Consider the following 25,706-nt stretch of genomic DNA (forward strand, 5'->3'; position numbering starts at 1 on the left):
AAAACGAAGTAACGTTTTTAAACTAAAATTTTCAAAATTTTTTGCATATTTAACATCGGTGTGAACGAAATTTGTTATAATAATGGCACAATTCGATTTACGTTTTTGGAATGAAAAGAATATTTTGGTCAAAATATCGTTGCTACTTCCGACGATCGGTTTGATGAACCTCTTCTCACAAAAAGTTTCATCGTTCTTCTCATTTACAGAATCCAAAATTTTTGGATCAAAACCGTTGATAAATTTGTCAAATTGACAAAATCCACATGTTTTTCGCCTTTTTTGCCTTAAATTGTTTTGTTCAAAGCAAAATCGAAGTAGTAAAAGGTTCACACACAAAATCAGTCCCTATTGCAATTTCTAAGGAAGCTATATTCGATGAATCCTTTGTTCAATACCGTCAACCAAATAAGTTTAATTTTAAAATTTTAAAACGTATAAACAAAAGTTCGAAGGTGGCAAAAATAAGTCCAGTTAAACTTCCTATGCAGATAATCTATGAATTCAAAACAGAGGATTCTTTGGATGATTTAAGAGTCAAAAGCAAAAACTCGCTTAAATCAATTTCTTTGAAGCCCAAGCTCAAAAGAATTTCAGCCAAAAATTCCAACGAAAACCTACGTGCACCATCCATCAAACCTTCCATAGTAAGCCGTAGTATCATTAAAACGGGAAAAGTTATCATACCAATATGGTCAGCTGAAGGTTTAAGAAACGAAGACGACACGACCCCACAGCGACCAGCTTCAAGCAGAAGCAATTTCAAGCAAGACGGAGACCCATTATCAATAAGTGTAGTTCAAGCTGAGACAGGTTCTGCAGCCAAAGGGTCATTTTCTTTTTTAAGGGGCAATAACAGTCAGATCCGTTTTCATCCAATTTTTAGGCGCACGCCCAAAGAAGAAATTAATGATATCTCTGAATCATTACGTAATTCAAAAACGAACATTCAACACATTCACAAAAAAATTATGAAAATATACTCAAAAGTCGAATCCTCAGCTCCTGTAAAAGGAAGTGTTAAGCCTACATCTGCCTTGCCTGGATTAAAAAATGAAGACAATGAAATTATTTTTAGAATATCAAATAGAACCTTTAAAATAAAATTAAATAGAATAGCTACAACTGCAATTAAAACGGAGAGAACGTCGAAGGTTATAGATTCTTTTACTGATTTAAGAAACGAAGACAATGAAAATATTTTTAGAATGTCAAATAGAACCCTTAAAAAAACAATTAAACCTGTAGGTAAAGTTGCAATTATAACAATACGATTTCCAATAATTACAGATTCTTTTCATGATTTAAGAAACGAAGACAAAGAAAATATTTTTAGAATATCAAATAGAATCTTTAAAAAACCTGTAAAAAGAAAAGTTAAAAGTGTAATTAAAACAATGCGATCGCCAATAATTACAGATTCTTTTCATGGTTTAAGAAACGAAGACGAAAATATTTTTGGAATATCAAATAGAATCTTTAAAAAAACATATAAACCTGTAAATAGAAAATTTAAAAGTGTAATTAAAACAATGCGATCGCCAATAATTACAGATTCTTTTCCTGGTTTAAGAAATGAAGAAAAAGAAAACTCAAAAATCTGATGCAACTTCGCCAAGTGCTTTCTCTTGTTTAAGGAACAAAACATATTTCAAATACATCAAAATATCGGGAATTGATACCCCGGTAAAAGTTATTATTGATACAACTCCACAACATACACTTAAATTAAAAAAATAATTGAATTCAGAAAACGAGAATTAATGGATAAGTCATTAAATCGATCAAATAATGAAGAATAATAAAAGTGAAGTCTATGTAATTTTTTTATGATTACAGTTTCATTAAATGAGAAAATTCAAGATTTCCCTCTGTATGTGTTTTTTGTTCCAGGATATAATATTTCGGTGAACTGCTTTAGTAGTGTACAGATTTTTAAGGGATTTCTGGCGTAATGTTTCGAGATAAAATAGTCTGAATTTAGTGTGTTGACATGTGATATGAAATATGTAATGAAGAATTAATTATCTTGTTATCTCGTGATGAATACTTCAAAGCCAAAAAGTGAGGCAGTTCGATTATGAATCTCAGAATTTTTAATATCGTCAGAAGTGTATTATCATATGTGAATAAATCACACCATCAAATTAAACATAAAAACCAATTGATTTCTTATTTTATTCATTAGCTATATGTGATTTTTTGTTTACAATTATTTTTGTTTAAAAAATACATTTTAATGGTTTGATTTTAAAAATTTGAGGAAAATGGCCTAATTTTCTAAACAATGGCCATGGCATAACGTTATTGACGATAAGATTTATAAGTACAGAATGTCTAATGGTGATTCGAACACCAAAATAATTGAAAATTCTAAATCACAGTATGTTGAAATCAATCTCCTAGTTAAACTTGAACATATCATATTTAATTTAACTGAAGAAAATCTAAATTTATCAATTGAACAAACAATGAAATTACTTGACCCAAAATTTCCTTATTCATGTAACTTAACTATTTGTGCTTTAGTATATCATGCATTTTGTTCGAAAATCAATGTAAATGATTTGTATTTAAGATATTTAGAATTAATTCAAACTAAAGAAGAAATTCAAAAAATTGATCCTAAAATATTAACAGTTTTTAAAATTCAAACTTTTAAACCATATTATTTAATAGAAAAAATGATATCGCAAAATCTAATAGATAAAAATATCACTAAAAACATTTTTTCACCTTATTTTGCTCATTACAAAACAGAAAGAAGAGAAATCATAAAAAAGAATTATTACCATCCATTATATGGTTCTTTTTTTAAAAATTATGATAAGCTTTCAAAGAATAATTGGGAACTTCATAAGAAGTATGTTAGAGAAGGACATAATCCAAATGAAATTGCAAAAATCATTCGAAATGATGAAATAGAAAAACTTCAAGAAATATCAACACAAACAAATTATGATTTTAATCAAACAATTGAACCATCACTTTATGAAATATGTTCATTAGTTAATCAAAAAAATGTTTCATTAATTTATTATGCAGCATTTTTTTCTTCTGTTAAATGTTTTAAATATTTACTTATGAATAATTCAAAAGTAGAAAAAACAGGTAAATATGCAGTTGCAGGTGGAAATGAAGAAATCATTCATTTATGTGAACAAAACCACTCATCATTTGAAGGATCATATGAAACTGCAATTGAATTTCATAAAAATGATATCTTTAAATATCTTTATGAGAATAAAACCCAAAAAATTGATAGTTTGGAAAAATTAGGAAGGAAATGTATTTTTTATCATAATTATGAAATTTTTGCTTTTTTATTGAAAGAAGGAATTGATATTAATGCTAAAAATATTTATTTGTTTTATTTTATATTTATTTTAATAATTTAATATTTCAAAATAATATAAGGAAATTATTTAAATAATTTAAAACAGCACTTATGTATGCATCTGAAAATGGTCATTCAGAAATAGTTAAATTACTTCGTGGAAAGGAAGGAATTGATAGAGTGGTTCCGACCAATTATTGTCACAAAAAATAGCGAAGTAAAGTTAAGAATTTTACTTAACGTTCATTCTTGTTATTTTCTTTTTTTTGACTCTGGAGAGCTATAAGAATAATATTTCATCAATTTATCGAGATCACCGCCAAAGCCACTGCTTAGATCTTTAAGTTTTTTATCTTCTTTCTTTGTCCAAGCACAATATTTTCTTCCAGATTGATAAATTTTATGTCTTCCTCATATATGGGATTGAGAAGAACCCTTTGGGTTCAACGTAATGCACTACGTGCTGCATACAGCACCATTATTTTTATTATGTTTTTTTCCAGAAATTCCTGATTTCGTTCGTGATATCTTCAAAAAGTGAATCTTTCACAATTAAGTATATAAACCTTTCAATTGAGTATAATAAACCATTAAAATTTTTCATAAAAAGTGCCATCAAGCTATTTAATTTTTCCAAAATTAGTTATCCTGTGTCTGATCACTGTTTTTATTAATTCGCTTTTGAGTAACCTAACAAAGAAAATTCTTTTAGTTACATTGATAAATTTATATATAGAATCATGATTTCTTGCTTTTATTCTTCGTACACCAAAAGATGCATATTTCATTTTTAACGAAAAACGCAATATTTAAATCAAGTATAAAAAATCAAGTATAGACCCTTATTTTCTTCTTTATTTTCAAATATGATTATGATGATGATTTGATTGTTATGATATCAGTGTTTTATTGAGATTCTTCTGCTGAGTTCTGAGAAAAAGTTGTTAGAACATGTATATTTTCTTCGATCGACGATTATTTTTCATCCAAAAAGTTAATAACCGTATAATATTTGAATGATAAATCGCCGTTTAAAACCGTCGTGCAAAATACTACTTTTTCTCGAAATTCAACAGAAGGAATCTTTAAATATTTCAAATTAATTTAATTTAGTATATATGAATGCTTATATTAAATTCTTGAGAGATAAAAAAAAGCGAGTTTCTAGAGTCTTGATGACCTTTTGACATGTAAATTTATATAATAAATATACTTTTCCTCGAGATCAATGACATTCATCTTAGTAAAAGGTACTCTCCAAGCAAAAGGGAAAATTTGAATACCTTCCTCTCAAAAAGTGGAAATGCCTTTCAATTATGCGTGATTTTTTGAATAGCATTGAAAAATTTTCATTCAAAATATTTTTGTGAGAAAATATTCCTTCTCAAATTCGATTTCTATGTTCTACATTTTTTTTTTTTTTTTTTTCTGAAAATTTATAAATTGCCATTGTATTTTTTAAATAATTTTAAATTATTCGATATTTTCAATTTTAATATGACAAATATGCACTGACACGCAACATTCTCAGATATAATATATTTATCGAACTCAATATTTATAATGATAATATATATTAAATTCGTTTCCGAAATTCGGTCATAGGTATACTGGGAAGATATAAGAACTAGCCATTAAAAATACATAATATATGCACATAATTGAGGATATTAATTAATATAAATATGAAATAATATTCATGATAAGTCAAGATAAATTTTTTTTTTTTTTTAAAAGTGACAAATATCACTTTTGTATGGTTTATTTTCGTCGGTGCGCCGATGGTAAACGATATGACCAATAGATGCAAGATAAATGAGCAATAAATAAACATATTTCTTGATCAATTCATTGCAAATAAAGTAAAAATTACCCAAAAATATCATTAATCATTATTTGAAATAAAAATATATGAGGAGGGGGGTGGGGGTAAAAAAAGAACGACCCTTTTATCTCGACTTCTATTCAATAAAAATTATTTTTAAATTATATCATATTTAAATATTCATTATTAAATCTAAATATGTGAGCATTATGTTCATCATGTCCAAATGCAATTGTTTTCAATCATTAAATTTTCTTTATAGACATTTAGAAATATTGCCAAATTGCATAATTATTGGTAGAGGAATGACATTAAATTCGATGAAGAAGTTATGTTTATATTAGATATATTAAATATACTATTAGTTAAAAAACCAATTTGTTACACTATCTATTGCATAATTCGAAGAATTGAGAATTTTCACCTTATTTAGAATATTTATGTTCATTTGATTAATATTTGAAACTAATAATTTATCGTATTTCATAAAGAATATTGAAATATTATCAAGTTTTTTTTTTTTTTTATATAATATCTTATATACTCAGTACCAAACAAATAAAGATCATGAAACTGGATTCTGCAATATATTTATTAATATATTACCACATATAAGTAAAAATGCAAACGAATTAGATAAATCGAGAATAATAATAAGAGTAATTAAAGATTACATTAATATTTTATTTATTTTTAATATCATAATTTAAATTCCATTGAAAACAAAAAATCGGAAGATATAATCAAGAATAAAAAAAATGTATATAAATATCTACAACAAAGAACAAATATAAAATATTATATAACGAGTTAAATATTACTAAAATACATCAGATAATGAGATAACTCATTATTATAATAATTAATACAATGAACAACACATGTGTTGATAATTTAATTTATTATTGTTGATGATGCGAAATCATTTATTGTAAGTCATAATAAATCAAAAAGATACAACAATTTTATGCAACAAATTATTATCAAAAACCAATTTATCACTGAAATGATTCATTAATAAATTATGATTCATTATTGCATTAATGGAATAATCTTCTATTATAATAATTCCAAGAACAGTGAAACTATGGCAATAACAATTCCTGTAATTGCACTTGGATGAAGCTTTGTACCATTACTATGGCTCAATGGGCATACATCGCTTATTTTGTTACCCTTGGTAACATTGATCTCTGCAAAAGTGCTTTTTAGAATATTCATTTGTTACATAAATAGTTGGACTATCAAATGTTGTATTATAACACGATGGTTCATTCTTACCATAGAAGCAAACAATTTCAAGACTCATGCATGAACTAAAAGCATAGTTATCTATCACATTAATGTTCTCTGGAATGATAACTTTCTTAATGCTATTGCAATTGATAAATGCGCCTAATCCAATCGTTCTTACTGAGCTGGGAATATCAATACTAGAAATCAAAGAACAACCTTCAAATGCATATTCTTGGATTGCTAATATGGTTTTTTGGAATTACAACATCACCTGATTTTCCAGAAGGGCAAAATATTAATTTAGTAATATTTTTGTTATATACAATTCCGTCATTGTTATAATTGGAGTAATATACATTATTTAGTGAGATGGTTACAGATACTAAATTTGGACAATTTTGAAATGCAAATAGACCAATTGAAACCACTGAGTCTGGAATATTGACATTGTGGAACAAACATCCATAAAACTGGAAGTCTTGTAATACTGTGATTGAATTGGGAATACTTAAATTTGTCAACAAAGAACAATTAATGAACGAAAAGACACCAATTGATTTTACAGAATTGGGGATATTTATATTTGTAATAAGAAAACAATCCTCAAATGCATAATCTTCAATTAATTGAACAGAACTAGGAATATTAACAATACCTTCTACTGCTGATGGACATAATATTACTTTTGATATGTTTTTATCATAAACAATTCCATCATTATTATAATTCGAATAGATTTCATTATTTTCAGAGATTTTAATTGCCTTTAATTTTGTGCATGCATCAAATGCAGATTCATTAATTAGGGAAACTGAAGAAGAAATTTCAATTTGCTCTAAATTTAAACACCTATAAAACGCAAATTCTTGAATTTTTTCAACAGAATCTGGAATTATAACATTTGTTATCTGCCTGCAATCAGAAAAAGAGGAATATCCTATTGATTTTACAGAATTGGGGATATTTATATTTGTAATAAGAAAACAATCCTCAAATGCATAATCTTCAATTAATTGAACAGAACTAGGAATATTGACAATACCTTCTACTGCTGATGGACATAATATTACTTTTGATATGTTTTTTTTTTAAACAATTCCATCATTATTATAATTCGAATAGATTTCATTATTTTCAGAGATTTTAATTGCCTTTAATTTTGTGCATGCATCAAATGCAGATTCATTAATTAAGGAAATTGATATAGGAATAATAAGCTGGTCCATAGAACAACCATAAAATGCATAATCTTTAATCGTTGTAACAGATTCACCGATTACTACATTTGTTAATTTGCTCTGATTATAAAAAGCATGGCTATCAATCACAAATACATTGCTCCCAATTTGCAGTTTTGAAAAATGACCAATGGTTTCAATATCATCTCGTGTAATAGTTGAAACATTAAAGACTTTAAGAGTATCATTTTCGAGAATAAAGTTACAGCATGTGAAAATAGGAAGAAGGTAAAACATGTATAAAAATAAATGCCATCTTTGGCAAATTTAAAATTCAATTGTTCAAATGTTTTTCTTGATCCCTATTATCATTGTTGCCAGACAATCAACAGAAAATAATGAGGAAAACAGTGCTAAGCCAGGACTTTTAGTTAATGTTAAAGGAGATCTTGATTTCAACGAATTAATAGATCAAATCAGCAAAATAGTAGGTTTCTTGCTAACAGCAAAAAATGAAATTCCAACAAATGGAGGTGGTAGATTTATTACAGGTGTTGATTCCGGTAATGTTTATGCATTTTATTACCATCCGTCAAAGAGACACAGAGTTTCATGTAGACCAGGACATGGCCAAAGAATTCAACCAAAAGATCCAGTATGGTTTGAGGCAAATGAATGGGCCTATGTTATTCTTAAATCAGCCTGGTATGGAGGTAATCGATGCTGGTATGATGATGAATAAATCTAGATTAAGTGTAAGAACTTCAATCGATTTATTTAATTTTTTTAATAATTAAATAATTTTTTAAATATATTTTAAAAATTTTAATATTATTTTATATTATTTAATGTTTTTATAATGTTTTATGTTATTACCATATAATAATTTAGCTATTTAAAAAATATCTTATTCGATTTTTTTTGATAAAAATGCCATTTTTTGCTAAAAAAATGCCATTATAATCCAAAATTTCATCAAAATATTTGCATGTAGGAATACAACAGATTATTTTTAAAATGTATATTGTTGATTGAAAACATGTGTTTTGATCAGAATTATTCTAATATTGAATAAAAAATATTATTTTTGATATATTAATTATGGAATTGTATGAGAAAATAATATAATGATAGCCTAACATAAATTTATGTTATGTACATGCATAAAGCTTCATCAAATTTGTGTATTTTCACTTGTTTATTCATGCTTTTTCATATTATCAAATGTTTTATCATGTTCATTCATGTTGTTCTATCTTATCTTGTGCTTATTCATGTTTTTTCTCATTATAAAACTTTTTTCATATTATCTCATTTGTATTAATAATTTTTTATGTTTGTTCACATAATTTCATATTTATTCGTGTTATATAATGTTTATAAATTAATTTTGAATGTTATCTCATGATTTTCTATGTTATCTCATGTTATATCATATTTATTAATGTTTTTTCATATTATCTCATGATTTAATATGTTGATTCATGTTTATTCATGTTTTTTTCATTTTATCTGATATTTATTTATGATTTTTTATGTTATCTCATGTTTATTCATGGATATTCATGATTTTTCTTGTCATAAAAATGTTTATTTATTAATTTTAATATTATCTCATGTTTGACTTGTTGTTCATTGTTTATTTTTCAATGTATTATCTCCATGTTATTCATAATACATGTCATAATAACATATAGTGAAATTTTTTATATTTTTCTATGAATTGTGTGACATTTTACACTTAATAATTCCATGAAAATCCATTTTGTTTATCAATATCAATAGATTTCAAGTTATAACATTCGTCAAATGAAGTTCCATCAATGAAAATTACAGAATTAGATACTTATACTGTTGTTAATGCACTTTGTTCATTAAAAGAAAGTTCTTCTATTTCTTAAACAGTATCCCCTATAATTACTTATGTAAAATAATGATTAATAAATAGCAATTAATATATATAATAATTTATCATTTTTTTATGTTTCATTATGTTCTCTTCATTTGATTTTGGTTTATTATATATTGTATATAATAGAAAAAAGCAAATGAACAGGAAAACATATATATTTCATAAGAATATCAAATAACATATGAAAACACATTTGAACACCATAAATAACATAAGAATATGAATATTTACATTCGTAAACATATTGACTATGTAATTTACAATATATTATGAGGCTTGTTTTTATTGTAAGCTTTGCCGAATAATAACCCAATTTTTTGGGCAAGAAAAATAAATTATATATAAATAAAACTATAATATGCTGATGCATTAAATGTCAATATACATATTCTACATAATAAGATAATATTTTTAAAACTTTTTTTCTTACTAACCAGAAATTAGGGTATTTAGATCAATTTATATTTACCCCCCTATTCATTTATCAATAATATATATTTCGATTTTATGAATATATAAATATCTTATTTTATCATAATATAATTGAATTTATATAAAACACCTTAAAGTTAATGTATAGATTTTTTGTATAAGAAATTCTCTTAAATGATTATATTTTTAGATAATTTATGACTATTTACTCAAACAAGTGAAATAACTGCAGTTATAATGTGAAATAAAAGGGTATTTTCATCAAGTAGAGTTGCAAACATAAATTGTTATATAAAATTAACATTGAGTTACGGATGAGAACTTTATTAGCTGACAACATAATTTAATAACTTTCATACTTTAAATATAACATTAGACTTTCATTTGTTATAATATAAATAAAAAAACTTCTTTCTTACTTTCATCAATATTTCTCGAAATTAATTTGAATGTTGTACCATTTCATTTCTTCTAACGACAGTTAATTTATATGGGATCGGGTTTCGGAGGTGTTCCATATAGTACAAAGCATACTTGAAAACTTTTAACTATATTTTATGTATTGCCTAATATTTAAATAATATTTTTTTTGTACTTGCATATGAATATTTTGGAAGGATCTATGTAAATGACTCAATTAAGTTACTGTCGTCCATTTCATTAGTATATCGGAATAAGTATGATAAATTCACTTTTTTTGCATTTTTTACAAATCATTTTTAAATTTCTTATGCATATATAATTTTCTCTAACTAGATTATTTAATACTACATACATGATTTTATATTCTAAATAAATGAGGATGAGATATTTAATTATAAAATTGACATAAATTCAACCATGATTTTTTTCAAACTTTCTCAATGAAATTTTTGGTCATCACCAAAATTTCAAACAAATTTTTTTCATTATCAAATAAAAGTTTAAAAACTTTAATTCTAGTTTATTAATACACACATCTTATATAATAAAATAATATTATTCAAAATATTATTTATTCATTTGATGTAGAGATATGTGAGTCAATTAAAATTGACCCTCATATATTTTTTTGATATATATTAAAAATCCATTCATTCTATATTATGAAATTATATTATTAATTTTTTTATGAGCTAAATGTCTAGATATCAATGATCATAATTTATTCGATTACAAATATATTTAAACAAATTATTTTTATAAAATTTAATTGGATTTAAATGAAATATATTATATTTGATTTATTGAGCTATTTATGAAATATTATATGAATTAATTGATTTTGCTGATTATAATATTTGATTATTATCGACTTAAACTAATAAATTAATTTTCTTTTTATGTATACGCTTTTATTTATTATTCATATTAATAATAATTCAATATTGTATGCATTATGCGTTTAATATTTATTTGTTATTATGAATTACAATCAGCCTCAACAATTATCTTTCCCGTTTATCGATAATACTCTCTCTTATTTTTGGCTTTTTACGAATGAAGACGCAGCTATTCAATTCGCATTACAGAATGGAGTTATTTATAATCAAATGATGTGTGAAGAATGTAATTTCGATATGCAGATCTACAGAGATTCTTCAAAAGGATTTGGATACAAATGGATATGCACAAGATGCCACAAATCAAAAAGTATTTTATATGGAAGTATTTTTTACTCAGCAAAAATATCACTTTCTAAGATTTTTTATTTATTATATTGTTGGGTATATAAATATTCATGTAAAGATACTGCGAGAGAAGTAGGAGTGAGCAGAAACACAGTAACTTATTATTTTACTTTATTTAGAAATGCATGTGATGCATATGTTTTATCTTTAGAAGGTCTTGTTGTTGGCGGTCCTGATAAAACTGTTCAAATAGATGAAACTTTAATGTGTCGAAGAAAATATAATGTTGGACGATGTTTAAATCAAGTGTGGATCTTTGGGGGAATTTGTGTGGAAGATAGACAATTCTTTTGTCTTGTTGTACCTGATCGAACAAGAGAAACATTAGAAGAAGAGATTCGTAATCATATATTACCTGAAACAAAAAATAATTTCTGATTGCTGGAAAGCGTATGACTTTCTTGATGATGACAATGATTACGAGCATGAAACTGTTAATCATTCATGTAATTTTGTTGATCCTGAAACTAAAGCGCACACTCAAATGATAGAAAGACTTTGGAGGGAACTAAAAAAAATTAATAAAAAGATATGAAGGAATCCCAGAAAATAAAGTCAATGAACATATATCAGAGTTCATGTGGAGATGGAATGTTATTCACAATAAGGATCAAATGTTTAGGGCCGCCGTTCAATTAATTGCAGACACAAAGTTTACAAAAGTAATTGATTGCGATGAAGAAGAAGAAAAGTTGGAATAAGTAAAAATTCATATCTTCGATTGTTATGATCATTTTTTATTTCTAGAAAATTGAGGATAGAAATATAAATGATATTTTATTATGTTATTTAAATATCGATTTGTGAAGATTTATGTTACAAATTTCGAAATTTCGAAAATTTAATTTTTGAAAAATATGTATATATTATCTTTATTTGATGACATATTTTATTATATTATTTAAATATTGATTTGTTTAAATTTTTTGTTACAAATTTCGAAATTTTGAAAATTTAATTTTTTAAAAATCTGTATATATTATCTTTATTTGATAACATATCTTGTTATATTGTTTAGATTTTGTTTTGTTTAAATTTTTTGTTACAAATTTCGAAATTTTGAAAATTTAATTTTTTAAAAATCTGTATATATTATCTTTATTTGATAACATATCTTGTTATATTGTTTAGATTTTGTTTTGTTTAAATTTTTTGTTACAAATTTCGAAATTTTGAAAATTTAATTTTTTAAAAATCTGTATATATTATCTTTATTTGATAACATATCTTGTTATATTGTTTAGATTTTGTTTTGTTTAAATTTTTTGTTACAAATTTCGAAATTTTGAAAATTTAATTTTCGAAAAAGATCGTCATTAATCAATCCTATATCGTGGTAAACCTTAATGTATTATATACACTTTAGTCCTATTAATTTTTTACATTAATTTGATGTCAAAAAAATCATATCAATTTTTAAAAATCAAATAAATTCATTAATATAGCTCATTAATAAACTTGACATATGTTAAAAACTTCGATAAAATATTATTATATACATAAAAAAATCGGATTTTTTTAGAATAATTAAATTTATAAATTTTTTCTGATTTCAGATTTCAATCACATTTCTCATGTTTAGTAATGTATACATATTTAATCACTCGAATTTTGTCCAACCAAACATAGTGCAATCATGAAAAAAAAATATAATAATTTTCGGTAAAATGATGTTCATTCAATTATTGAATGATAATTCAATATTTATACAGAAAATTCTGCGTAAAAAGCAGTTAATTCCAAACATTTATTCAAAAAGTGAACATTTTTTTTGAAGAATTAATTATTACACACATTCATTTATGAGCGATAATATTATTTTATCTGGTAAATTTTTCATTTTTGTATGAAAAAAAATAGTGAAATAATCTATTCTATTTTTAAAAAATGTTAGAATATTTTTTGAAATATAAATCTAATGAAATATATAATTTTTAATGACAAAAATTGATATAATTTTAATTTGATAATAATCTTTTTTAAAATCTTACCAAAAACACGGGGATTCAACTTATTCAGAGTCTTATATGTACATGAATGTATATCTTATAATATTTCTAAAGTTACCAAGAAAATAAGTGTATAAAGTTATTGTCATAATGCTAATTGATTTTATGGGAAATATGAATTTATCGATCATTTTTTTTTTTTTTTTCAATTAGTTCATTTTTTAATCATAGTTATAATTAATAATGATTAATAAACTGTATATTATTCTTGAAATATTTCAACATGAGAACATTTTTTTTTTTTTTTTTAAAAGTCTTCTTTGTAATTATAAATCACTTATATATATATATCCATTGAAATTTAACATTATTAAAGATTTTTTATAGGTGATTTCACGAACCTTGATCCAGAAAAATAATTGTAATTTACAATTTTCATAATTGTAGCATAAATATAATTTTCCGAAAAAATCATTTCTAAATATTTTATAGTTTCCCCTCTATAATAATGAATGAAATCTACGCTCTCTTATATATTTTATTTCAAATTCATTAAGTACAATTACTTTTATTACATTTCGAGTTACTACTATTTCTTATGCATAATATAAAGAATTTTTTTTTAAGTTAGGTATCATAATAATTCATATAATTATATTAAATTTATACATTTTGTTCATTGATAGATCAAGATAACTTAGAATATTTGAAAAAAATTTCATTATTTAAATCATAAGAGAGAGACTAAATTAAGGTAGAGAAGTCATAATTTATTATAATAAACAAATTAATATAATATTCATATTTAAAAATCAATTATACTCACATTTATTAATTTAATTCATGCTATGTTATATTTTTTAATGGACATTTATATTAAGTTTTTTTCAATTTTTTCCTTTGTTAACTTTTTTTTCCCCCCCCCCCCCCCCCCAGTTCTTTATGTTATCTCAACTTTATTCATTTTTATTCTATATTTGATGATGCTATTTAAAAAATAAAAAAAAATTAATATATTCCATTCTTTTTTTATCTTGTTAAATTAAGCTTATTTATGCTTATTCATTTTAATTATGTGTTTTCTCCTTGCATGTGGTATGAGTGTTATATGTGTTTATGTGCCGGATGATATATATTAAAGAAAATAGCTAGGAGATTTGCATAATACTTATTATATGATATTTATATTTAAATAATCTTGGAATAATATATTATTTCTCAAGGAAAAATTTTAGTATTACCAAAATTGTTTGTAAAAACTAGTCTTTTACGATTATGGAATCGTAAATGGAGCTTTATAGATATTCATTAACATGTTAATATTATTATAAATGATTAAAGGAATAAAATAAGCTAATAAAATTATAATTTTATATACAAATGTCATTAATAAATCTTGTTTTTATGAACACAGCCAAATAATAAATGTTGAAATACCTAATTCTCTTTATTACAATAGAATAACTTATTTTTATAGAATATTATTACATGAAATTATAATACCAAAATCAGCGATGTCAATTTCTCCAAAATATTTTATCTCATATTGTATTATGTTCATATATGTTAAAACCATGCGATTTTTTCGTGTTGTATTTCATTCGAATAATAGTAAGGAGGGATTTTAATTATTCTATTTATTCACAATAAAGTAAGGACACTTAGTTTGAATAAACTTTATACAGTATTGAATCGAAAATTACTTTAAATGAATTCAAATAATATTGTTATTTCATTTGATCTATTATATCTTGTAGCTTATTCACTCATGATTCTTCATGTTTACTTATGTTAATTCAAATTCATTTGTGTTTGTATATATACCTACTCATGTTCATTAATGAATGCTATAGTTAATTCATGTTTATTTATTATTCTTTATGTTGTTTTTGAATAAAAATCTTGAGAATTGATTTTAAAATGAATAAATCTCAATATTAACTGAATATAAATCAAAATTAATGAAACTTTTAATATATCATATAATTTTAATAAATGTGATAAAGATATTTTTCAACTATTTAATTTTAAGTGAAAATGATTATCTATAATAAAAAAAATTCGAATATTTTAATATTTAACAAAAAGCATTAATTATTATATATGTTTTTTGGTTTACAGATCAAAATTATGAATGTGTACTGATTTATCAACAAAGCAATATTTTTTTGGTGGCGACCGTTCAAAGTAAAAATCTATTTGGTGACATTTTATAAATTTTCAGAAATTTTTATGTCAAAAAATGTAGAACATAGAAATCAAATTTGAGAAGGAATATTTTCTCACAAAAATATTATGAATGGGAATTTTTCAATGCTATTCAAAAAATCACGCATAATTGAAAGGCATTTCCACTTTTTGAAAGGAAGGTATTCAAATTCTCCCATTAGGTTGGAGAGTACCAAATAATTTATTGATCAAATTTCGAAATATTCTATTTATATATATAAAAGTCGTATACTCAAGTAATCCGAATCTGAGCAAATAATTTTTATTTTAAAATTATTTTATATTATAAGTGTATATGCTTGAAAAAGTAATTACAAATTTTCTGAAGGGACATCTCCAAGAGTCGATGTAATAAACCGGAATGTTTTTCATATGAACGGTCGATATTTCTTCACTTTTTATATAGTTTACACCCGACTGGCAAAATATTCAACGATTAAAATGTATTCAAAAAGTCGTTACATCGAAATGTCCTTCGACTTTTCCAATTATCTATATCAAATGTGAACAATTCAATTATTCTTACATAAACGTCACTTTTACGATGAAGATACGATAGAACTTTTTGAACATGATCAAAAAGTTTCATCGTATCTCTATCGTCGGTCCGAGAACGAAAATTTATTGCCGATCCATAACCATCGCCGAAGATGGATGTATTGCGGGTAATTATCAACAGTTATGGTTCATTCATCAAAGCAACAATTAATGCAAAGGAGTTCACTCATAAGAACAAATTTTCAAGCAATTTTGTTGAGGCGGATGTCCGATCAATTGATCGATCACCAACATCAACCACTAAGCTTGAATCAAATAAAGCTTGGTGTCAAACAGTACAGACTCAAAAGACATTATTTTTATCAACAATAAAAACTAATAATTTATTTATTAATACATTCAATTTCATCTGGCTTCCCAGGAGACCAGTGTTCTCATTTAAACCATAGATCTGCAGGTGTTAACCACTCACCAGTCATTTGATGAATACCGCTATGTGGCCACACATTATTATATTCATCAACAACAGATTGCAAGTGCGATTGTCCCTTCGAACTCTCATATGTTGCCCACCGTCTTTCCATTTTCCCGTTTTGCTGCGGGGTATTTGGATGTGTTCGCCAATCAGTGATTATGTGATATTGTATGAATTGTTGTGAAAGGGCACCAACAAATTCGCCTCCGTTATCAATAACCATTCTGGCAGGAGCATGAGATTTTGAAAGTACAATGACCAATTCTTGTGCAATGGTTATGCTTTCTTTATTAGTAACAATTTTAGCATGAATAACATATCGAGATCGATCATCTAAAAATGCAACTATATATTGTTTTGGATTTTCTTTTCTTCATCTTCATTTATATTATTGTGTTCTTTTATCTCATGGAAATCTGTGTGCCATATCTGCCCGACCATCTTTGCTACATATCGGATTCTTTCGACCTCTTTTTCATGATATAAATGCTCAAATTAAAAAAGTTATTCAATTTCGAATATCCTTGAACACTATTTTGCTGAAATTGAAATTATATTTTTTTCTGTCAAGTGCGAAGGCACATCTTTGATAACCAACATCAAATTGAAATTCATAATTAATTACAGCATCGATTTCTTCTTGAGTTGGTATTTTTGGTTTTCGTCCTTTGAGGACTCTTGGATATTCCAAACCTGCCTTTTTAAATTCTTCTTTCAAACATTTGGCACTAATTGCATCATTTTTTAGAATACTTCTTACAGGAACGCCATCATTTAATTGCTGTATGATTATTTGAAGTTTCTCCTTGCTCAAGTCTTGATTGGTATTCTTTTCATATTATAATAATGAATTAGAGAATAATACACAAAATTGTCAAACGATAGCTATCCTACTATCATAACGGTATACTTACATATTTTGACATTTGAAACTTTTTGACTGCTTTTCAATCACCTTTGCATCAACTTTTCCTGAGTGTAAAGTATCCAATTTGGGGGCCGTTTATTTTTGGAAAACATTTTAAGGCTGAACATTTTTCTATCAAATGATCTTTGAGCTCTCAATTACGCATTATCGAACAAAACTAGTTGAGGTGAGCTATGTATCGTTACTAAAAACGAAACATAATAACTTGAATTACCTGTAAAGATTGAACAAATGCAATAGTTGAATTTCTATATTTTTAACCAACATATTATATATAGCTCTATCACAATGGACTAATACTGCATGTGATACATCAGAAAGCTAAATAAAATAAATATTTAATGTTTTTGAATGATAACGGTCTCAAAATTTTTGAGTGTCCAGAATATTTGTACGGCTTACAAAAAGTGCAAAAACGTATTTATCACTTTTTTTCTAAAAAAGTGAGCAGTATCAGTCTTCTTTTGCATACTGAAATACAAAAAATTCAAACTACAGTTCAATTTGTTTGCACATGTGATCAATTCCTAATGAAACAAATAAATCAATAAAATTATTCTTTTACAAATTATCTATTTTATTGTAGCACCTGTAACACCTGTGGCCTTACCGACTTCATCACTTTTGTTTGGTTAAACAACAGTTGCTTCAAGTCTGGGTATTCCCTAATCAAGTCTGTAATTCTTTCTGGCTGTAGCATTTGTATCACGACCTTAAATGAGTGTGGCTTTGTCATTGCGATAATTCTCATCAATATGTTCCATGGCTTTTCTTTCTGGAAGAGGTTCAATGCGATCAATTGAGGGATCGTATGATTGAGAACGTATCGATAACATTTCTCATTTTGGAACTTATTTATAATCGCAAACAGCGTGTCCATAATCAAATCCAAGCTTTCTCTCTTTCGAATAATCGCATCGACTGCGCTAATGCTCGTCTGGTAGTCCAGGGCGTCCTTAATTTCAAAGCTATACTTTAACGCTTCACCTGCTTTTGTGAACTGTGTCGAAGTTTCCGGAATTCGATTTAACTCGATCAAGAACAACGTCCCGCTGATGTTACGTGGCACAACTGTTAACAGTGCCGTGACAGCACGCTTAAGACCTGCCGATGATAAGTTTAACATGTACGGTAAATACTTCTTAAACTCATCTTTGGTTAATGATGGTATAATAGGTATCAAAAATCGAGAGTCGTTTTGTTGCTCTAATTCGTTCTTCAAAAAGAGAACTAAATCGGGAGCTAAGAATGAAAATTGTTTCGCAATGCCATCTAAATACACATGGATTAATATTAACATGTCTTTGACCCCACGAGAATGTTCAATCGCTTGTTTAACAACATCAACTTTAAATTGCATTTGTGGAATTTTCGATTTCAATTTATCGCGGATTAAACTTTTGGTGTTCTTGGGTGACCCAGGATAAACATCTAATAGCGTAATGAATAATGAGCAATCAAATTCTAATAAAGTGAAAAATAATTCCATGTATGAACTTGCTAACATCAAATCATCAATTGTAACCGCCGTTTTTAAGTATTCGATGGCAAAGGAATTGATGGTAGGAACAAATTCTTCTTGCTTATAGAAGGTTTTGATCATGTTAATGGAGGATTGTGCAACTGATTGATCTTGTAAGATTGATAATTGAAGAAGACAATCGAGAAATATGGGCTGAAGTGATGGCGCCATTTTGATATACTCATTGATGGCTGGAAGAATTAGGTCTGTATGTCGTGTAAACTCTGTGGATTGTGATCGAAGATTAATAAAAATTTGTTCCGGAAGTTTGGGAAGACTAAGAATAAACTCAGTAAGGCTGTCATCTGTTGAGGTTTCTTGGGTGAAAACCTCATTAAGGATAGCCCAAACAAGATTATCATATCGAACTTCAGAATTCCGAACAAATTCATAAGTACACCATGAAGACAAGAATGGTATAAGGTATTTCTGAGCGTCAGATGACCTTTGGATAGTAAATCTTGTTGCAGGTCCTTTACATTCATCAAAAAATGGCTCATTGCTATCAATTGTCGTTATCAACATTGCAATGAACTGTGATTGCATTGGCAATGGAATATATTGAGATCTAACTTGGAGATTAGCAAGGGCTTGCTCAATGATGAAAACCGCCGAATCGGAGGTTTTGACATCTTCTGTGGGCTGGTCCTCGTTCAGCTGCTTGATGAGTTCGGTTGTCGTTTTGGGCTCCTCGTAACCTTCGATGATCTCGAACTTGTGGAATCCTTGAATAACGAGCTGCGCAAGTTCATATGGAGTCATGGTCTTAAGGACTTTCTGGAGCGCAAGGCGTTTCTCTAAGGAACTTACAGTACGAGGTGGAATAGGAATAATACGTTGAGTATCTGTGTAGTTTTTAGAACACCCAAGTGATTGAAGTAGGGCATTCATCTTTGTTGCATGTTGGCCATATTTGTATAATTTAACAAAAGGATCAAGATCAATATCAAGTGCTGCTGCAATAGAATCTTTAGCACATTGGGTTAGGGAATTAACAATTGGTTGAAGTGAAAGAAGACATGATATTGTTTCTTTGTCATCACAGCATGAGGATTTTGCACATAAATAAATAGCATCAAAAATTGATATGAGAAATGATGTGGATGGTGTACCTGTTGAAACTTCGTTTTTGATTTCTTTGATAATTAGTGTGTAAGCAACTGACCCAGCTGTGTTGTGATGCTTAGAATATGATTTAACTGTTAATGTTGCATAAACATGAATGGTAATCATTCTTAATATAAGAGGAACATTGTTCTGCCGGTTAAGCATTGCTGATGCAATTGACCAAAGGCTTTGATATTGTACTTCTTCAATATCAATATCATCTGTAGCACTAAGAAGATTCCCAAGATTTTTCATTAAGCGTAAACATTCAGGATAACTTGGCCTAGCTTTTTCGCATTCACCTTTAAGGGCATTAATTAATTTTTGCACATTATAATATGGTTGCTGGGTCATCTCCAATTTAAACCGAAAAGTGCCATTAACCTCTCGTTAGTGATGCCGATAGAGTTTTGTGAAACGCACTTTTCCGCTTTTTATGGTGATAACCGTTGAAGTAAAAGGAATATTTAAGGAAATCATGATGAAGCATATACTTTACTATTTATAGTTTCAACCGTAGAATAATTCAAAATATTTTTTATTGATATATATATACAAAAATGTCAATAAAAAATTAAGTCATAAACAATAATAACTTTTTATACATATATATTATTTTTTCAAATTTAATTTCATCTTTATAATTTTCTATAAAAATAATTATATCTATAAAATTTTTATTAAAAAAATATCTGGTATGAGAAAAAGTATATTTGCCCCTTAAACAAAAATAAAACTTCTTTAAACTATTTTATTTTTGAAAGCATTATATAAATAGAAGAAAGTACTCATTTTGAATAATTCTAATTTCTTTTTAATTAAAATTTTTAGTTTTCATTTAATAGTCATTTTTAATAACTTAAAAAATTAAAATTAAAATAATTTCAAAATTTATTCATTTTCATCTGCTACAACAGGTATTTCTTGGAACACAGCCGCTTCTGGGTTGAATTCAGGGTTCATAGCAAATTGCAAGAAAAGAGTTTCAATTCTTTTTCTTAGTCCCTTTAAAGTATTTTCATTTCTTCCTCTATTTAACAAATCCGCTTCTCTATCAATTAAAGTAATTAACTCTTGAGTCAATTGGCAATTAAATTCTTTTACTGTCAATTTTAATAACAACAAAATAGAAATTCTTTCATCCACAGACATTCCTTGTGATCTTAAAGCGTCGTAAAGATTTCTTAATTCTTTTGCGCGCTTTGTGTTTGGCGTTTTCACTTTGATTATTTCGCCATTTGTAAGTTGCCACATTTTCTTCTTCGATATTGTGTCTAATTTCTTAAAGTTATTTTGTTCAGTGTTTTGTTTTTTCGCTTCGATTTTCATCTTATCAATTGTATGAAGAAGTTCTGTTTCTTTCGCAAGAAGTTCTTTAAGAAGACGTTTCCTTTCTTCTTCTGTATAATTGCCATTGTTAATTGCTTCTGTTTCTTGTATATGCCATGTTGAAAGTTCATCATAAAGTGTCTTAAAATCTGCTGCTGTACGTGGATGAATTCGTTTTTGAATTTCAACATTTCGTTTGTGCTCAATTTCTTCTTGTACTTTCTTTTCTTGGATTTCCATTTGTTTCTTTTCTTCTTCTAATTCAAGTTTCATCTTGGAAACTAATTGTCGTGCAAAATGACCACGTGTAACACGTTGGATTTTAAGAGCTGAGGCTTCACGAATTGCAAGTTCTTCTTTGGCTAAGCGATAACTACCAGCTTCTAAAGTGGGATAATTATCATTAACAAATTGATGATAAAATGGTGTTTGACAGGAAAACTCACGAACTGTTTGTGAGTCACTGTTTGCTGTTATCTGTGTTTGACATGCTCGATGTGCTTTATCAACTAGTTTATCAAGACCTCTTTGATGTGGAAGAAGAGCTGTTTGGCCAGCAACATGATGATATTCGATGCCAGTTACTCTGTTTTTATAGCCACCAAGAAATGGTTTATGTTCTGGGAGATTATATTCAATGTCAACTTTGATTTCTACTGGTCCATCAGGCCTTAATACAGTAACTGTTCTTTGTGATGGCCTTTCCATAAACTTATCAAGATCATCAGGAATGTTAAAATCTGAAGAATTTGGATCAGTCATCTAACGTATAAAAGTGACAATAAACGTGTGCCCTGAATAACGTATTCGCTTCAACATGTTTGATTGATTCTTGTGTTTAACAATCTTATTTAAAGGTTTTCACTACATTACGATGATTTCCTTTCACATATTTTGTTTATTTTTTCTTATTTTTAGGATTCTTCAAAAATTTCATTTTAACAAAAAAACCTAATATTGCTTATTCTACTGGCAAAAAACATAACATAACAACATCCATTATATCTATACTTTAACATTACGAGCAAAATTATTTTTCTTAACATAACAGTTGCACAAAAAGATTCTGAGTCATTTGACATGTTGCAGTCAAAGTGACATGTCAAAGGGCGCCCCAAATTGAATTAATTGAAAAGTTGAACCCAAATGAGCGACGATTCGTCTGACAAAGAAAATGATGCACTTCCGCAATCGAATCGTGTTAAGGCAGCTATTAAAACGCTTTCTGACATACAGACAGCACTAATTACAAAAGAATCAATAATTAATAATATCATGTTATTAATGCGTCAAGTTCATGGAACATTTGACACTTCATTTCTCAGTACCCATCTTATTAACCCTATTCTTAGTTCAAATCAAGCTACAAGATTTAAAGCAATTTCAGCTCTTTCAATTTTAGTCCAACCTTCCTCACCCATTTTAATAGATTTTGCACCACTTCTACTATTAACACTTGACAGTCCTAATCTTCTTCCTCATACATTAAAATGTTTTTCCTCTGTAATCAATAACCGCAAATTATTTTGTTTTTTCAAGGACAAAATCATTGAACTTTGTGAAACATCGACCATTTATATCCGTAAGCTTTGTATTCATCTCTTATTTTCTGCCTATCTTAATGATGATTCACTTCTTCTTCCATTATTCCGACTTACCACTCAATCGTTATGTGATTTTCCACTCACATCCTTATCAATATTATTAGAGATCTCCAATTTACATCCTGAACTAGTAAGTCGTGTCTTTCCATTATTACTTACATTTATGAATTCGGAATGTGATTCAGATCATTACTACAAATTATGTCTAATCTTCAAAAATCTCATTCTTTATGACGTTAGCTATTCCAAACCGTTAATTGAGATCATATCCACAAATTCCACATTTTCCGAATCACAATATTTTTTGTCCACGATCCAACTGATCTCAACATTTCCAAATTCCGACACATTAGTTCAACAATTTGGCCAGAAACTAGAATTTTTTGCCAAATTTACTCAAAATCAAAATCAAGCTTATACCATCATATCGACATACAACACCATCCAAGACAAATACACGCCAACGCCGAACTTCTTTAAGCGACTTTCATTATCCACTGACCCAACGATCCGTGCAATTTCATATAAACATTTATCAGAGTCACCTGATTTAATCCGACAAATTGTTGGCGAGTTAATTTCACGAGAATCCATATCATCATCACCATACTTAGTTGAACTATCATTAGACATTGCCCCTAAGATTGGCTCATGGTTTGTAACCTTATTATTTAATGTTCATGATCTAAAAATGCAAAGCATATATCCACTTTTGCGTAAAGTTATCAATCACATCGAAGACAAACAAACAAAATTATTATTTATATCCGAAGCTAAATATTATTTACCTGAATTACCTGATGATGATTTTGGTATTGCTTTAGCAGAATTAATTGCTGAAGAATCATCGGATTTGAAAGATACATATTCGTTGATATCATTGAACTTGAACTTAAAATCAGTAAAGTTTCAGGTGGCTATGTTGGACTCAGTGTTTAATATGGTGTTGAAACTTTCCAAAAACAAAAATGAAACATTGCTGTTAAATAGATTCGAAAGTTTATGCTCGTCAAGTTATAGAGAAGTAAGACAAAGAGCGGCTGAAATGGTGTATTTAATGAACGAAATGGAAAATATGGAAAATTAAAATAAATGTTTGATTTGAAATAATATTATTTGTGTTTTGATATTTAAAATAAATTTTCAAATTTAATTTATATTATCAAAGTTATGAACTTTTTTTTGTAAAAACGAATAAAAGTGATATAGAAAGAAAAAAAAATTGGATGTTGGATTTAATAAAGAAGTTGATTACAAAGGAAAGTATAAATTTTGTGTATTCGATTAAGAAAAAGCTTTGAAATTTTTATTATTGAAAAGATTTATTAAACAAATTGTTGTGATTTGTTTGTTACGATTGTTTCTACTATTCAAATTTTATTCTATTTCTTATGATAAAGAATAATCAATGCTTTTTTTCTCAAGGAAATGAAATATTGTGATGTTGTAAATCTTTTTTTATTTGATATTCAAAGTCCTTTATTTATAAAATGTCTTCCTCATGGGATATTGTATTAACAGATGAAATGATGGCATTAAGTGAAAATCATTTAAAAAAGGTTAATAGTAGAAAAAGAAGAGTATTTACAAGTGAAGAAGATAATACATTAGTAGAACTTGTAATGTCACAAAAATATACTACATGGTTTGAAATAGCAGCAAGAATAAGAGGAAAAACTCCTAGACAATGTAAAGATCGATGGATTAATTATTTAAATCCAATTAATAAATTTGAGCCTTGGACTGATGAAGAAGAGAACTTATTAATTAAGTTCATTAATGAAATAGGTACAAAATGGTCTTTAATATCAAAAATGGTTCCTGGTAGAAGTGAAAACTGCGTAAAAAATAGGTGGCATTCGAGCTTAAAAGCTAGATGTGGAATAGATAATAATGGTCATTATTATTTAAAGCCAAATTCTAAAAGCAATATCCATTTATTCCAGAATCAAAATATACCATCTCCTCAAGAATTTATGACTAATTTCATAAACGAATCAGTAGAAAATGAAAACAAAAAATCAGAAAATAATGATATTGAGTTGAAACAAAAATTCATTAACCCGGTCGTTGATTTGAAAGATGATCCTTTAGAGTCCGAGTTTTATTCGTATATTGGATGGTTCGACATGTTTTGGTAAACATTACTTACCATGGATTTTTAAGTAAAATTTTTTTAACGTACTTTTTGGTATGACCTCAAAATTAACGGCTCCTCCAACCAAACCTCTGATGTCTAATGAGCTAGGAAAAGCTTCAAAAGATCTTCAAGATATATATGACATCGATAAAAAAATAGAGGACATGCTTGAAAATGATAGTAAAAATAGATTTGGTCGTGTATCTATGAACAATGAAAATAAAATACCAAATGAATATATATTTAATATAAATGATATTAAAGAACGAGATGAAAAAAGCAGCTCGGAAGGGGTTGAAATTACTGAATCAGATAACTATTCTGAAGTTGAAGAA

At 27.0% G+C, this 25,706-nt stretch overlaps 4 protein-coding genes across 4 annotated transcripts; 2 read left to right on the top strand and 2 right to left on the bottom strand.

Annotated features, from left to right (window-relative positions):
* Positions 1–7,922: 7,922 nt before the first annotated feature.
* GO595_003013 (uncharacterized protein) lies at positions 7,923–8,318 on the top strand (the record flags this gene model as incomplete). Its single annotated transcript, XM_067915987.1, has 1 exon — positions 7,923–8,318. The coding sequence occupies one exon, from the start codon at positions 7,923–7,925 to the stop codon at positions 8,316–8,318; it is 396 nt and encodes a 131-aa protein (XP_067776814.1).
* A 9,928-nt stretch (positions 8,319–18,246) lies between these two features.
* Positions 18,247–20,652, bottom strand: GO595_003014 (uncharacterized protein; the record flags this gene model as incomplete). The annotated part of the gene is made up of 1 exon (XM_067915988.1): positions 18,247–20,652. The coding sequence occupies one exon, from the start codon at positions 20,650–20,652 to the stop codon at positions 18,247–18,249; it is 2,406 nt and encodes an 801-aa protein (XP_067776815.1).
* Positions 20,653–21,189: 537 nt separating this feature from the next.
* Positions 21,190–22,389, bottom strand: GO595_003015 (IQ calmodulin-binding motif family protein; the record flags this gene model as incomplete). The annotated part of the gene is made up of 1 exon (XM_067915989.1): positions 21,190–22,389. The coding sequence occupies one exon, from the start codon at positions 22,387–22,389 to the stop codon at positions 21,190–21,192; it is 1,200 nt and encodes a 399-aa protein (XP_067776816.1).
* Positions 22,390–22,773: 384 nt separating this feature from the next.
* GO595_003016 (uncharacterized protein) lies at positions 22,774–24,318 on the top strand (the record flags this gene model as incomplete). The annotated part of the gene is made up of 1 exon (XM_067915991.1): positions 22,774–24,318. One exon carries the CDS (start codon positions 22,774–22,776, stop codon positions 24,316–24,318), a length of 1,545 nt encoding a protein of 514 aa, XP_067776817.1.
* Between the last annotated feature and the right edge of the window lie 1,388 nt (positions 24,319–25,706).

The sequence above is a fragment of the Histomonas meleagridis genome, assembly GCF_020186115.1.
Source record: "Histomonas meleagridis strain 2922-C6/04-10x chromosome Unknown contig_20, whole genome shotgun sequence".
NCBI classification, from domain to species: Eukaryota; Parabasalia; order Tritrichomonadida; family Dientamoebidae; genus Histomonas; species Histomonas meleagridis.